The following is a 16,678-nucleotide window of genomic DNA, read 5'->3' as shown; positions in this document are numbered from 1 at the left end:
CAGTTTGTTGAAATTGGAATAGTTACAAGTATTGAAGTGAACCACAAACAAGTGGATGTTGCAAAAAAAGGCCAAGAAGTCTGTGTGAAGATAGAACCTATTCCTGGTGAATCGCCTAAAATGTATGGACGACATTTCGAAGCAACAGATATCCTAGTCAGTAAGGTAAAATTTTCCTAGCAGAGATTTGCCCCCCTCTTTTTTTTTAAAGGCTGGTGGCATGTTGGTAACTTGACTTGAAGTGGAGGTTGGATGGGAAAGCCTGAGGAATTCTAGAATTCTCAGCACCGTACCCCCGTGCTAGTGGGGCGCACACATTGATTGATTTGGCACGTCTAGTACAGCTCCGCTTCTTGCGGAAATCTGCATTTCCTGACCGATGTTAGTGGCACTGACATTGACCCTTGCAGTCGTGCTATTAAGAATGCAAACTTTCATCACCAAAGGGATGAAACACTGGAACTCAGTACATCTTGCATCACCCTTCCTTCTGAGACTGAGGAAATAAGTTAGCCAAGGGCAAAGGACTGTAGGGGAGTCTGTTCAGTGTGGTGAATGAATGTATACAGCGTTCTGTAGTGCGTCCCTTTCTGTGTACAACTTTGCCCAGTTAGCACTCTGGACAGAACTGCCATGCCTCAAGACTTTACAGGATGTTAAATACTAGCCGCTGCAGTTTGTCTGTTACTGGGGGGGGGCAAGGTATAAACACTGATTCATTTACTCTAATCTCAGATTTTTAAAACGACTTTATTTGTATTACAGTAAGTACAAAGCCCCATTGGTTTAGGCACTATGCAAACGTAGTGAGACAGTCTTTGCCCCAAAGAGTTTACAATCTAGATAAGATAGGCAAAGTGGATTGCCCAGGTAGATAGCAGGGCAGGGCAAAGTTGGTATTAGAACCCTGATTTCCTCACACTAAACCACACTACCTTCAATATTTTGGGGAATAATTTCATTAAAACACTTGTTTCTAATATTCATATGTTGTGTATTTGCAGATTAGTCGTCAGTCCATTGATGCCCTGAAGAACTGGTTCAGAGATGAAATGCAGAAGTCTGACTGGCAGCTTATTGTAGAACTGAAGAAAGTGTTTGAAATAATTTAGGTTTTTGTTTTTTTGTTTTTTTTAAAAAAAGCAATGGGCAGGCTGGAATATTACTCACTATTCCTGTTCTAAAAATCGCCAACAAAGTCAGAGTATTGAAGAGACTGTTGGACTTACGTTTGGGAGGAAAATATGTGGATAAAATGTTTTCCATGAGAAACCAAGAAACTTACACTGGTTTGACAGTGGTCAATTTACATGTCCCCACGGTTCCACTGTGCCTGTTCACCTCTCCCACGGCCCTTCCCTTTTAGTGGCTGCTGTTTTAAAGTTTGCCCTTCCCCACCCCCCTAATCAACAAATAAATAAAAATTGAATTTTTATTACAGAACTAAAACTTTCACTTTTATATTGATATCAGTACTGCAGTATTTGATTAACCAAGCTTTTGCAGACTTTGGTTCTCGGACATGTTTGATGTAAGAAATACTTCTTTATTTATGCATACCTCTCTCCCCCCTTGATTTCTTCCCCTCCACCCCCATTCTTCTGCTTTGTGCCTATAGGAATTTTTTAAAATAGAAAATTAGGTAATCAGATATTTCTGTATTTGCTTTGTGTGAAACAATGATGTAAAACATAGTTGGCCACCTTTAATTGCTTGTACAGTTCATGAAAGTCAACTTAATCTGTAATCATTACAAAGCAGAGCCACAAATAAAGGAAATGGACACATTAGCCCTTTTGTTATAACTCGTTTCAATAAATAAAGCATCTGTTGATAGGCTGTTCTGTAAAAGTGAAGTTTACATCTGTAGTGCCAGCAGATAAGGTAACAGAATTTTACAGGTCCATCGTTTTAAAGAGGGAAACCACCAAACCCCTCTCTCCTGCTGTGCTGCCAACCCCTACCAGCAAAGAAGAAAAAATTGTGGTCCAATAACACGTTCATGGTTTAGGTTTGGGACTCTGATATTAAAAACACCATACAGTGTGCCGTAATGCAGAGGAGCTCTGGTAGAAATAAGTTTGGATAGAAATTCTCTCGTCTTGCCATTATTCAGAATGGTGCTAAGTAGGCATAACAACATGTTCTGATAGGCAGACAAAGCAAACGTGCTTTATCTCCAGCGGCTGAGCCAAACTTTTAGGTGTTGCAGCAAAGTTATTGAAATTCTGGTGGCAGTAAAGTAGTTCAAAGCCATCTTTTGCTTTTTAACTGCAATTTTGGATCGAAGTATTATAAGCCACTCTTGTATTATTTTTGCTAGTGTAGCTGTCTTATGAAGATAGCGAGCTCTGGCTGGATTGCCCTCTTCCCCTCCCCCCCCCCCCCTTTTTTTTTTTTTTTTTTAAGGGTTGGAGGAACTCCCATTACAGGGCATCTTAGTCTAACTACTGTTCCCTGACGGATTATTTTGGACTATGGTGGCTTGAACAAAAATGCATTCTTGATGAGTGGACCCAGAAGCAAGCACCTTTTAATAATTAAAAGTACACCACCACCAACAAAAAAGACTTTCAGGACTTTCAAGCTCACTTCTGGAAAGGGATACGTTTCATTATGGTCTGAGCTTGGTAAAATTAAAGATCTATCCACCCCTCAGTCCAGGCGTTCTCAATTGATGACGTCGGGTGTCTTTTCATAAAGATGAGAATAGAGTGACCTGTACATGGGGGAGGAAGGGGAGCCTGTTACTAATCTGTTCTGTAACCATGGTTCTTTGAGATGGGTTGCTGCCTGTCCATTCCACTCTTGGGGTGTGCGCATGCCTAGTGCACTAGCATAGGAGATTTTTCCCTCAGTGGTACCTGTAAGGGCAGTGAATGCACCTGGTACTGCTCTGCAATGCTGTAAAGGAGTGGATCCCTCTGTTTCTTCTTACCAGACAGCCTTAGATATGCATAAGAAGGAGAGTGGGTCATTGAATGGACATGTGCAACAGCCCAAAACACAGTTACAGGTTAGTAACCATTTTTATTTTGAGTGGTTACGTATAGGGAGGAGGGGTAGCTCAGTGGTTTGAGCATTGGCCTGCTAAACCCAAGGTTGAGAGTTCAATCCTTGAGGGGGCCATTTAGGGGGTTCTGGGGCAAAATTGGGGATTGGTCCTGCTTTGAGCAGGGGGTTGGACTAGATAGCCTCCTGAGGTCCTTTCCAACTCTGATATTCTATTCTATGTCCATTCCACTTCTGGATTGACCTGCATGTGAGCCCCCTTGGGTGGGGTTGACCTCTATCTGAATAAAGACGGAAAGAACACACATGCAGATCTGGCTTCCCTTCTAGATTGCTGGGAGATGGCATAATGAGAAGCAAAAGTAGGTCCTGAAGATCAAGTTGTAGCTATAAAGGTGCTTGAGTTAGAAAGGCTGCAGAAGCTGTGATCTTTTTAAATGAGCTAGCACCTTGGTCAGCACAGTTAAATTGGCTAGGGAGTAGTAGCGCACACACCTATATGAGAGGAAATCCACAATGAAATTCATGAAAATCAACTTCATCCATCACAAACAGTTGTGAGGATAATGTAAATGGTTTAGTCCTATCCAAATAAAATGCTGACACTCTCCTAACGTTGCCTTAGAGCCTGAGGCCTAGGGAAGAAAGTTGGTAAGTAAATTGCCTGACTAATGTGGAAGAGAGAAAGCACTCTGAGAAATGTTGGATGAGGGCATAGTCGTACCTTGTCCTTATATGAAATTATATATGATGGGTCAGATACCAGGGCTCTTAATTCTAATACTTTGCTTGCAGAGGTAACTGCTACCACAAAATTGTTTACATTCATTGAAAGGTGAAGCAACAACCATGTAGCTATGGGTTCAAAGGGTGGATGCACTAGCTGTGCAATCTGTCCATAGGCATCATAATTCCTGTGGCTGGAGCGCAGCTGGGCCTGCCCAGCCTCCTCTCCCCAAATGCCGATGAGGTCCAGCAGCTCGGCATTGCTCCAAAGATGCACTGAGACCACTGCCCGCATCACCGAGCAAACAGGAAGGGCCCTTTCAAATTTCCAAAGGAATTTACGTGGTGGAGATGATGGTTGGTCACCTGAGGGCAGAGCAGTAGAGTTCAAACCGATGACCAGAGAGGTGAGAACAGGCATTGTGGGACACCTCCTGGAGGCCGATCGCAGGGCTGTAATCGACCAGAAAGCCCCTACGCCTCTTGTTGGTGTTTGTTTTTGTTTTTTTTTAAGCGCTGCAACTGTGCAGTTTCTGCGCACTAAGTGGCTTGGCAGTGTGCATGCCTCAGGAGTGACAGCGCTCAAAGCTGCTTTACGGCCCAGAAACTTGCCAGCGTAGACGAGGCCTAAGACTCCTGTGGGCACTCGCACCAGCGTATCCAGTGCATGATGAATCAGGATGTAGGCTGAGCTCAGCCATTGGTGAGATGCAGCCGAACATGACTAACCATGTTAAGTACAAGCGCCATGTGCCCCTGAGGCAAGCTGTGCTGTTGTGCTAGGATGGGCCTGCATGGCTAATGAAACAGCCAGCAATGCCTGGACCTGTTTTGTTGAAGGATAGCCCTGGCTGGCATAAAGTCCGAGACCGCTCCTATAAACTCTAGTCTGAGAGGTGTGACTTGGCTTCACTGATCAGCAAATCCCAGTGCACCAAAGGCTGATTGGCTCTTGGCCACACTGGACAGCACCTGGCTCTTGGATTGGCCTCTCACGAACCAGCTGTCGAGGTATGTAGACACCTGAATGCCTCATTTCCTCAGCAGTGCAGCCCCAGCACCATGAGCTTTGTCAGAACATAGGAGCACGCCTCAGCCAAATGGCAGGACTCTAAACTGATAGTAGGAGGGAATCAACCGTAAATATGAGGACTTGCCTGTGGCTTTGGTGTATTACCACAGACAAATACTTGTCCTTTAAGTCAAGGGCAGCATACCAGGTGGCAGGCTCTAGGGGCTAATGGTAGCCAGTGCCACTTGATTTTCTTTATGTACGTGACTGCCTTTTGCTTTTAGTGAGAATAAAACCCCTTTCTTCTGTGTCAAGGAGCAAATTTCTCTGTGACTCCCCTATAGAAGGTGATATTGTACCTTCTAAAGGAGCAAGAACTTGTGAGAATAGTCCCTAAAAATGGAGGCGAAAGGAAGGGGAGTGACAAATAAACTTAAGCATGTATCCCAATTCCACCATGCTTGGCAGTAGTGCTGTGGGTCCAAGCACTTGGGAAGTAGGAAAAAACGGCCAAGAGATGGTGACAAACTGGTACTATGGCCTCGAGGAGAGCATCAAACTGACTGCTTGGTGTTCCCAGGGCATCTGTATAAGCTCACAGTGGCTGAAGAGTGAATCAGATGTGATGCCTTCCTGTAGTTTTTCCTTTTCCTTCTAGATTAGTCATGGTGTTGAGGTGTAAAAGGCGGCTAATGGGGGTACTTCTGTGTTCAGACCTGCTGCTTCTTTGGGAGAGGACTGTAAATACCCAAAGACTTGAGTGTAGCCCTAGGCTTTCTAAGACTGTGAAGCTTATCAGACTTCTGCAAAAAGTCAATCCTTCAAAAGGAAGCTCCTGAATGGTCTGTTGGACCTCTTGAGGAAGACCTAGTAACTGGAGTCATAATCACCTATGCAGTGCAATGGCTGATGCCATGGCTCATGCAGCAGAATCTGCCATGTCCAGTACAACCTGAGGCAAGGGCCTGGCTACCAACCTTCCCTCATAGACTACAGCATGGCCTCTTGCAGCTTGTCTGCAAACTTTAAAAGATGGTCACAGAGGACGAACTAACGTCTCCCCAATGCCTGCTGATGAGAAATCCAGAGCTGTAGTTCAGCTGTTGAATAAACTTTCCTGCCAACACGATTGTGCTTTGCATCTTTTGATTTAGGCGTTGATACCCGCTGACCCGGGCACCTACAAGAACCCCAAGATGGTAAAAAAAACCCTAGATGGAGATATACCTCCACTCAATCCATTTAGTTGTAGGAGGCACGGAAGCTGGCATTTGCTACAATACTTTTTTTGGCTTGAGTCTAGCCTCAGTTACGAGGAGTGCACTGGAGAAGGCCCCCACAGAGCGGAAGCTATCAACCAATCTGTATAAACTTGCCTGAACTAGCTCCACCTAGCTAATAAGCTGCCCTCTTTAAGATGTCTTCATAGGCCCTGTAGTCATCTGGGGGAGATGAGGGAACACCAACCCCCTACTGCAGGGGTGGGCAAACTATGGCCCGTAGGCCACATCTGGCCCTCAGCTCCTGCGAGCTGGGACAGCACGTGGAGCCACACTGGTCACAGAGTGCGGGACATGCTTCCAGGAGCTGCTTGTGGTAAGCGCTGCCCAGAGCATGCAGCCCTGAGCCCCACCCCCCATGCCCTGCTCCCCCTCCCACCCAGCCCAGAGACCCCTCTTGTACTCCAGGCCCCTCATCCCCAGAGCACCCCCGCCCCCCAGCCAGAGTCCTCACCCCCCAAAACAGCCTGCCTGATCCCCCTCCTATCCTCTGAACCCATTGATCCCAGCCCGGAGCAGCCTCCTGCACCCCAACCCCCTCATCTCCAGCCCAACCTGGAGCCCCCTCCCACACCCTGAACTCCTTATTTCTGGCCGCACCCCCAGCCAGAGCCCTCCCTCCCTCCCACACCCCAACCCCCAATTCTGTGAGCATTCATGGCCCACCACACAATTTTCATGGCCTGCAGGCCATAATGTTTGCCCACGCTTGTCCTATCGCCTTGTCAGGCACTGAGGCGGTGGAACTAAGGATGGCTGAGCTGGAGTTTCCCCCAGTTTGCTCAATAGGGGATTCACTGAGGTAGATAACCCATGTGCAGCACTGGGCTTCCTGCAAGTCTTGCCCTGCAGTTGGTGATGTCTACTAGAGGATGTAGTGGGGCGGGTGCAGAGGCAATCTGGAGATGGGAAGAAACCCCCACAGGTTCCAATACAGCTATAGATATGGCACTGGAGCCCAATTTCTTCCCCCTCTCAGCTCCCTCCTGGCAGACCAACAGGTGAAGACCATCTGAGGTACCATGTGCTGAATGCTAGCAGCTGGCAAATCTGTGCTAGAGCGTGTCTGTGCATACTGGGCGAGATATTGCTTGGCCTGCTGGCAAAGCCGGCACTCAGCTCACATGCCAGGTATCGACTGCAGCAAGAGATGTACATCAAGAGCTGCTCTTGCTGAGCCAAAGATGACAGCATTGTAGAGGTCAGTTTCAACAGCAATATGAGCAATGGGGTTGACACGCCCTCCTCCCCTCCCCCAGGCAGTATCGGCACAGGGGAGAGCCTCAGCACTCCAGCCTCCTTCCCAGCTTGACTGGTGGATTTCAGGGGCAGGGACCTTGATCTCTTAGGCAACGCATCTCTGTATGCAGTACTGCTGCTTCAGTACCAGAGCAGATCAACACAGAATGACAGAGGCAGCCTGCCTCACCAAAATAGCAGGGGATGGGGCCTGCCTCGAATAGGAAGGCTCCCAGGGTGGGTGCAGAGCCGTCTTCATACAAAGGAGCTTCAGTCTGACCTTCCTGATTTTAGTTCTGGGGTTAAAGTCCCTGCAGATTTGGCACCTCTCTGATGTGAGCTTCTAGGCCGTTTGAGGCAAGTCACTGACCAGCTTCAGTTTCTTGCTGCATTGGCAGGAGTGAAACAGAGGCATCCCTGACCCCAGGTGTTGATACCCAAAACTGGCAGGAACTGAAGTGTGCACAGATACAAAAGGAATCCTACTAGTAGAAAAATACACGAAGCCTCATAGAGCTATTAACGAGTGCCAACTCTATACAATAAAATACAAAGAGAAATGGTTGCCAACACCCATCAGAGCAGCTAAGGAGGAGTTTGGGGGAGAGGAAAGGGGCTGTGACAAAGTGGGGTTTTATTCATCCTTTGTTGCATGTGAGTCATACTGTCCTATACTAATATCATGTGTATGTCAGTTTCCCAGTGTACTGCACTAATACTTCGGTGGTGGGAATTGGGTGTGTGATTTTTGCTGAGGCCCTCAGGGCAGGTGAGGCTGCTCTGTTTGCACCCATGTAACCTGAAAGCCAGGAGGAGGAATGTGACCATGGAAGCAAGACAAAGAGATGGATGAGGAGCAACAGGGGTGTGTCGGAGGTCGGATGGCTGGAAGCTGGCAGTCTGCGTGGGGGGACTGGAAGGGGGGAGTCCAGGGCATCTGGCCCAGGACTCCCAAAAAGGACTTGGTAGAAAGTCACCAATTTCTGTGCTAACAAGTTCTGTCCTACGCTGTGTTCCCATCGACGAATAAACCTTCTGTTTTTACCGGCTGGCTGAGTCACGTGTGACTGCGGCGTTGGGGTGCAGGACCCTCTGGCTTCCCTAGGAGCCCCGCCCAGGCGGACTCCCTGAGGAAAGCGCACGGTGTGGAAGGCTGAATGCTCCGAGGTCAGACCCAGGAGGGTCGAAGCTGTATAAGCTTCTTGCCCTAGAGACAGTCTGCTCAGGAGGCATGCTCCCCCCGAGTCCTGCCTGGCTTCATACGGAGTAGTTTCAGAGCACTCCATGACAGGGAGTGGGGAGGGCTGTGCTGCCCTTGACATTATTGTACAGCAGTGGGCACATGCAACACCTTGACAGATACCACTGAGGGAAAAATCTCCTGTGCTAGCGTATCTTTTAGAAAGTTATATATACACTATCTCCAACAAAAGTTATGGGCCGGATGCAAAGATCTCCCAGAAGATACGCTCTAGGAACTATTTTGGGGAAGTTCTAGGACCTGTGTAATCCAGGAGGTCAGACTACATTATCACAATGGTCCCTTCTGGCTTTAGGATTACTGAGTGAGGTTCTTTGGCCTGTGTTTCTGCAGGTCAGACTAGATGATCATAACGGTCCCTTCATAATCTATGAAACTATGCTGCAGCAACTGAGCAACGACAATAGTAATTATTTACTAAGCAAAATGCATCATGTGATTGCAATTCAGGGCTGAAAACTAATGCTGACATTCTTTCCATTTAAATTGTTATTTGGGTCAGCTTCTATATAAAACATGTTTCAGAGTAGCAGCCGTGTTAGTCTGTATCCACAAAAAGAAAAGGAGGACTGATGCATCCGATGAAGTGAGCTGTAGCTCACGAAAGCTTATGCTCAAATAAATTTGTTCGTCTCTAAGGTGCCACAAGTCCTCCTGTTCTTTTTATATAAAACATGTTGTTTTAATTGCTGCAGTCAACTACCATTTTGTGCTCACTGCATGCCTTTCACTCCCCAAACAATGGAAACATGCCACAGCTGTTTTAATGTAACATACTCCATAATACTGTAAATTTACTGAAACCCCACAGTGGGCATGTCCCACCTAATGAAAAACCCGAGAAGTGATCAGGGTGGGAGCGGAGCTTGACAGGAGCTCTCTCTGTGCTCTTCCAGTTTTTTTCTGAGCCACCCATGCATGCCTCACTCTGATCCTTCCCCATCACGGGAAAAGAAGTGCGCAGCAAGGTCCCCAGTAAGCGAACCCTGCATTCTGCAAAATAAGTAACAATGTGAAATGTTAAAGGAAAAACATACATGCAAGTAATTTAAAACTTTGTGACCACCCATCACTACTGTAACAGAGATTTTCTGAATGGGGCCACAGAAATCACAACAGTTTTATGTGCAATGTAGTTAAGAGTGTGCTACAGAGTGTATGGGACTTATGCTTTCATACTTTGTGGATCTACAAATGTACAGAACACAATTTATGCATTAGTTCAGTGGGTACTGGCTTTATAATCCCAAAGGCAAGGAAGATAAATTATTCAACCCGAAGCACTGCCTGTGGTTTTAAACTGTCACACTCAAATGTATTCTAGACTACTGTGTACAAACAGGTACAATGATTCAAGCATTTTTCTCACAGAAATTTTTTTGAGAGAGCTAAATAAGCGCTTACCACTGCAGAGATTAGTAAAATGACTCAAAGCTACAGCTTTAATAAAGGGTTAGCTATATTCAAACTGAAGCATTGACAAAATGGAATCAGTACAAAAATATACATACAGTTCTTTATTAAACAACTGTAAACACTTCACTGTAAAAATCCATAAAACTTTATAAACAAACATTTTGCAAATAGATTCTATACTACAATAAAAGAATTTTAACACAATTATTTACATGCAATACTGACAAATTTGGCACTTTTTGAAAAGAAATGTACAAAACACTTTTTTGTTTAAAAAGAAATTGAAAATTATAAAAACTCAGAGCCTTACTATCATGCACTTTGCAAATACCTCACAAGCACTTATGGCACAGCTAGCAGAGAGCTCCAGGCTCCCACCAAGCTCTTTATTACAAGTTAAGTTCAGATAACTTTTAATGTGCTTCCATAAGTTTGTTGTAAAACCACCTGAACATTGTCAAGAATGAAGTCAAATGCCATATTCCAAACGGATTCCACAGACTGCTGCATTAACCTGGGGGGGGGGGCGAAAAAAAGGAAGACATGCTTAGAACAACAGAACAGTCATCCTTCCCAGGTCGATGTGTATTACAGTACAGGATGCTTTGGGAAGAATTTGTTTCCAATATCCAAAGTGAAAAAAATCCCACTAGAAATGAATCACAGCAGCGCAATATAAACAGTGTTTGGATTAGTTTTTAGTAAAACAACACACAAAAAATTATGTTAAAAGATTATTAAGAATTAATAATTATGCCAGAATTATGCCTCTACAACCTTAATTTGGCCCCTTTATGCATATGCATTACAATATATTCTTTAATTATATGATTGCTGAATTAAAGTTGCACAAACAACCTTAATTCTGGCATTTCCTAACTTTGGAGTTTACTACCTTAATAATGTTCTCCTGATGTAGTTTTTGTGTGTGTAATTTGCTATGTTTTAAAAAAAGCAAAACCAACCAAGCCAACCCCCCCCACCAAATTCCATGATGTGGCATCATACTGACATACCCCTGGGGCTCATCAACAGCACTGAAACTTTTAGATCCAATATAGACCTCTGCCACTGAGCTAACTGGATACCTGATGAGAGTGGCAGGTTGCTATCCTTTATGAGGGCCAGCAAGGAGAATGAGAGACCCTGCTAATGGGTTTCACAAATATTTGCTGAGACAGAGGAATGGTGACACTGATTCAGGGATCTTGTGTTCCATTCCAAACTCTAGTGTACACTCTAATGGACATAGACTCTTCTGCCCATTTACCCCACACTTGACACCTTATGCACCATCCCTTCCAATCTGCCTCTATCCCATCACTGATTCCTCGTCCCATTCCATTCTCCTCACCTAGTTAGTCCCAATCTCCACTCCAAGTTTCTGACCCAGTCTCCTTGCCCAGTAAGTCCCAGTCCCTCCCACCTCCCCGCTCAGCCAATTCCAGTTCCCTCCCCCACCTCCTGATCTCTCCCGCACTGAGCCTCCAGACTCCTGCCCCCCTCCCCATTATGCATCCTAGTCTCCATCCCCAGCATTCTCATTCAATCTCACTATCCTCACCTCCCTCTGCTCCTTGGCCCAGTGTTATTTGCTCAGTCAGTCTCAGTTCTCTCACTGTGCCCCAGCTCCTCGTCAGATTTGTCTTCCTCCCGTCCACCTCCTTCAACCTGCCCCACCGGTTTCCAGCTCCAGCTTCCTCATTCAAGCTTCTTTGCTGCCATCCAGTCTTCTCACCCATTCCCCTCCTCAGCCCGAACTTCCTTGCCCAGCCAGTCGCAGCGCCACATGCTCGCTTCCAGTCCCAGTCTCCACTCCCCATCTGTCTCAATTTATTCCCCAAACCCTCCCCTGCAATGCCAGACGTCAGTCTCTTATCCCCTCTGCATCTGAATCAGATGGCTTCCTCCTCCCTTCTGCCAACAGGGGGTCACTGAATGCCCAGAAGAGAGAGTCTCACTGCTCTCAGTTCCAGTGCCCACTCTGGCCCAAAGCAGCCATTATGGAGAAAGTCCAGTTTTGGAGAGTCCCTAGTCTGGAGAGGGCTTACTCAGTTGCTCTGTGGGGCGACTCATGCACATTCTGATCACACATAGGAGCTGTAAGAGGCTCAAGCATGCTCAGTGAGGACGGAAGCCCCAGAGAACTTAGTTAAGCTCTAGCAAGTCTCTACTGAGCACCTGTGAACTCTGCTTTTTCAAAGGCTTATAAACTTGTCCTTATTTGGGCAGATTTTCACTAGAGCTTAAAAAAAAGTTGCCAGAATATTTTCAACACCGAAGAAAAACTTATTTCCCCCTAGCCTTGTTCTTGGAAACAGATGAACTGTTTTGGCTGAAATTTTCCAAAAAAATTCAGCCGGGGGCAGAATGGAAAATTTCAGCCTGAATGGTAAGTCTGTCAAAGTTATAAGCAACTGAAAACAGAGGTGCCACTAGTCCAGTCTATAATCAGTACAATCTTAGGTAATGCTCAGGCTGTTCTGAAGTTCAGAGGACTATATTTCTCCAAATATAAAGAACTTCCCAGCAACTTTTACAAATTTCAGTATTTTTACCATTAGGATTACAACATACAGATAAACAGGTTAACTGGTGACTCTCTCACAACCTTACCCCCAATAATGAAGGAATTTAAATGATAAATTTTTGGATTCTGACACTTCCCTCACACCAAGACATTTGGGCTGCATCTGTCTTCCTACAAGAATGAAATTCAGACATTTACACAGAGCTCTGGCATGTTGCATTGGGTGCTTGGCTGGAGGCTGAAACATCAGTGCAAGGGCAGAAGAGGCATGACCAAACCTAGAGATCCATGGACTTGTACCAGCTGCCTCTCTAGTATTTAAAATCCAGGAAGAAAGGTGTAAACAAAGGTTAGGACCCAGAAAACTGTCCAAAAATCAAACAGTGAGATTCTGTGCTGCATCTGTAAGAGGCGCTGCAAAGAACTCAGAGCCTGGAGGAGGGAGCAGCCCCTACGTGACTAAAACTTTCTGATTCTGGGCTGCTACAGGGGTCAGAGTGACTTTCAGTGTAAACTTGGACAAGCCCTGGAAGGCTGCCTAAATTACAGGTTGTATGTGGGCAAGCTGCTACTCTATCCCATGCTTTCCCCACTCCCTGTCTTGCTCTGGTATACTCCCTATGCCAGGATTTGCGAAGAAGTCCTTTAGGACATCCTGACGCTGTCTTCCCCAGCTCCTCTGCAGATGAAATTCCCCCAGGTCAGAATCAGGGCTTTCAGGGCTCTTTATGTTGTTGTCTCCTTTACCTGGTGTACAGGGGCGAGAATGGGGGTGATAATGTAACTAGCTGTTTTTCCTTAAAAACTTAATGGGATTTTATGCCAGTTTAGTTAAGAATCTTACATAAAATACCCATCTGCTCTGTTAATTTCACAGTATGACTAATTATTTCTTATTAGTTTACAAAGACCCAATGACATACAATAATGCATAGGCATAACTGAATAATATTTTGCATTTCTTTGTGCCTATCTGATGATATCAACCCTGTGAAGTAGGTATTATTTCAATTTACAGGTGGAAAAGCTGAGGCACTATTAAGTGACTTGCTCAAATCACAGAGTTAATCAGTTGGAAATCCACTTCAGGTGACTCACAAGCAGTTCAATCCAGAGGTGGTTTAGAGTTTACCTGAAAAAAGATTCAAGGATATCAAATCTGAATCTGGCATTATCTCTAGAATGTTGAGATATGGCATAATGAGGTGCAAAGGCATGTACTGATGACCAAACTTGCAACTCTGTGTAGGCACTTGAGCTAGAAAAAGCTGCAGAAGCCACCTGCAGTCTGGTCGACTGTGATACCACTCGGCTTAGTGGAGACACATTGGCAATGTCGTGGCATAATCATATGCAGCAGGAAATGCATGGCGAGATTTTGAAGATTCTTCATCCTGTCCGTAACGGTCATGAAAAGTTTTGAGGATGACTTGAATGGTTTAGTCCTGTCCAAGTAAAAATAGAAGACTCTCTGCACATACAACGTATGGCATCTCACTTCATCCTTACGAGCACAGGGCTTGGGAAAGAAAGTTTGTAAGTATATTGCCTGATTGATGTGGAAAATGAGACACTTTAGTCAGAAATTTTGGATGTGATTGTAAGTATACTTTGTACTTATAAAAGACTTGTACAAGGTGGGACAGCTACCAGGTCTCGCAATTCTCCCACTCTCCTCACAGAGATAATCACCACTAAAAAGGTTACTTTCATCAAAAGATGAAGCAATGAACAGGTAACCAGCAGTTCAAAGTGGGGACTCACAAACCTTGTTAACATCAGATTTAATCCTCAAGGGGGACAGGTTCCTTTACTTAGGGATATAACCTGTCCAGATCTTTCAAGAACCTGAGCGACATCAGATCGGAGAAAACTGAGTGATGAGCAACTAGAGGGTGGAAAGCAGAAACAGCCGCTAGCTGAACCCTAATGGAACTAATGGAAAATCCTTGCTGTTTCAGGTGGAATAAATAATTCAGAACTTGTTGCATAGACGCCTGGATCAGTGAAACACCTTTGTGCTGAGACCATAAGGAGAACCATTTCCACTTCAACAGGAATGGGTACCTAGCAGAAGGTTTTCTGCTATTCATGAGGATGTTTTGTAAATCCTTTGACCAGACCTCCTCCTCAGATATTAACCATGGAGCATCCAGGCAGTAAGATGAAGAGCATCCAGGCTGGGATGAAGGAGATGTCCATGGTCCTGTGATTATGTATGGGTATGTATTTCCCGTATCCCTCAGAAACAGTGCAAAGGCTTGGGGGCGGGGGTCAGTGGTAAAGAAGGAGCTGAGGAATAGGGAAAATTGCTGGGGAGGAGCCTGGGTCTGAACTTGGAGGGCTGTTGGGTGTGGGTGGGAGAAGTATGGAACAGGGTTTTTGGGGGGGAAGGTGGGGCGGGAGGGGGAATTGTTAGGGAGCCTCTCCCATGCAGACCCTGGCTGATCACTAGCCTCTCCTCAGTCAGGCACATTTGCCCCTGTCCCCATGTATCCCTATACCCTCCTCTGTCCCCATGTGGCCCTGTACCCCCACTCAGCCACCCCTCTCCCACCATGCGTCTCTGCACCCTCCTGCTCCTGTGTTCCTGCACCCCCACTGCCATTCAACCCCCGCCTCAGTCTGTCCCCTCCACTAGCCCTTCTGAAACGTCTGTGATCCCCACAGAAACCCATTTACCCCAGGCTGTCCATCCCCCCATATCCTGTGCATCCTGACCTAGCCCAACAGGCAGGGCACTGTGAGGAACGCAGTCTCTTCACTTCCCTATCAGCAGCTGGGGCTGCTCCCACCTGGAAGCAGATGCTCTCTGTTCTGGTGCCACAGCAGCCCCTGGTGGGTGAAGGGCAAAAAGAGTAACTGCAGCACGGCTCCAGCAGAATGTATTTTCTGCAGAGAAAAAAAAATTCTGTACAGGACATGAATTCTGTACATGTGCAGCGGCACAGAATTCCCCCAGGAGTAAGCACTGTCCATAAGGACTCGTAAATTCTTTCCCCAATGTCGGTGAGGAAAGCCTGACAAGCTAGATGCATGGATCTCAACTCTCTCACATTTTTGTGGAGAGCTAAATCTTGGACAGACCAGAAAGCTTGAGTCATGGATTTCCCAGGTGAACCTAGAGAAGCATCTGTAACCAGAGCCAATGTGGGTTGTGGGGGGACAAAGGGAACTCCCTCACATATGTTGGCTGGGTCCATTCGCCAGGCCAAAATGGCTAGGACTCCTGTGGGCTCTTGAACTAGCATGTCCAGTGGGTGACAAATCAGAGGGTACATCAAGCTCACCCAGACCTAAAACTTCCTGAGATGAAGTCTGGCATGCCAAACCACACATGTACATGAAGCCTGAGACAGATCCTTACAGTCATAGTGGGATGGACTTTTAAGTCTAAGAAAATGGCTAACAGTCTGAAATCTGGTTTGTGGGAAGAAAACCCTGACTACTGTAGAGTCCAGGACCACTAATATCTTCTGATCGGGGGAAGTGCTGACTTGTCCTTGTTGATTGGCTGCCCCAGAACTCTAAAGGACTAGATCATGACAACACTGAATTTTACTTGGCTCTTGGATTGACCTCCCACCAACCAATTGTCCAGGTATGGAAATATTTGTACTTCTGTTTTCCTTAGGAATGCAGCCACAACCACATGCATTTTGTAAATACTTGCAGGGTCATGGACAGACTGAAAAGTAGGACTGTAAACGGATAACGGGAGTCACTGACCATAAATCTTAGGAATTTTTCTGTGGCTTTGAGGATAGAAACACGAGTTCCTCAAGTCGAGGGCAATGTACCACCTGCCAGGATCCAGGGAACAGATTAGAAAGGCTCCGGTGATCATGCGAAATTTTATTTTCTTTACATATTTGTTCACCTCTCACAGGTCTAGTAAGGGCCTAAGACCTCATTTTGCCTTTGGAATCAGAGAGTAGCATGAATAAAACCCTTTCCCTCTGTATAAAGTAGGAATCTCTTCTACAGCTCCCAACGTGAGACTCGACCTCCAGAAGGAGGACCACTTTGTGAGAGCGGTCCCTGAAGACGGACTAGGAAGGGAGGGGAGGAAGGGTAGAAACACAACCTTCAGTTTATCCCAGTTCCACAGTGCTTAGGACCCACTACTCTATGGTAATATGGGTCCAAGCACATAGGAAGTAGAATAGCCTGTCAGAAAAAAACAGGGATAGGAGAAGCTG

The 16,678-nt window shown here is 45.9% G+C and overlaps 2 protein-coding genes across 16 annotated transcripts in view; one reads left to right on the top strand and one right to left on the bottom strand.

Moving 5' to 3' along the window:
* EIF5B (eukaryotic translation initiation factor 5B) overlaps window positions 1-1,790 on the top strand; it is a 71,490-nt gene extending 69,700 nt beyond the window's left edge. Inside the window, exons 23-24 of the mRNA XM_037898391.1 lie at window positions 4-165; window positions 1,005-1,790. Coding sequence (XP_037754319.1) covers window positions 4-165; window positions 1,005-1,112 — 270 coding nt within the window. The 3' untranslated portion in view covers window positions 1,113-1,790. The remainder of the gene's footprint in view (window positions 1-3; window positions 166-1,004) is intronic.
* An 8,244-nt stretch (window positions 1,791-10,034) lies between these two features.
* Window positions 10,035-16,678, bottom strand: part of REV1 (REV1 DNA directed polymerase) — a 93,408-nt gene continuing 86,764 nt past the window's right edge. For all 15 annotated transcript variants that reach the window (XM_043537080.1, XM_043537090.1, XM_043537065.1 and 12 more), the window contains one exon: window positions 10,035-10,460. In XM_043537080.1, the coding sequence (XP_043393015.1) occupies window positions 10,349-10,460 (112 nt within the window). In that variant the 3' untranslated portion in view covers window positions 10,035-10,348. The remainder of the gene's footprint in view (window positions 10,461-16,678) is intronic.

The sequence above is a fragment of the Chelonia mydas genome, chromosome 1 (genome assembly GCF_015237465.2).
Source record: "Chelonia mydas isolate rCheMyd1 chromosome 1, rCheMyd1.pri.v2, whole genome shotgun sequence".
Classification (NCBI taxonomy): domain Eukaryota; kingdom Metazoa; phylum Chordata; order Testudines; family Cheloniidae; genus Chelonia; species Chelonia mydas.
The sequence above is the reverse complement of the archived record's forward strand: the minus strand, read 5'-3'. Positions and strand labels throughout refer to the sequence as shown.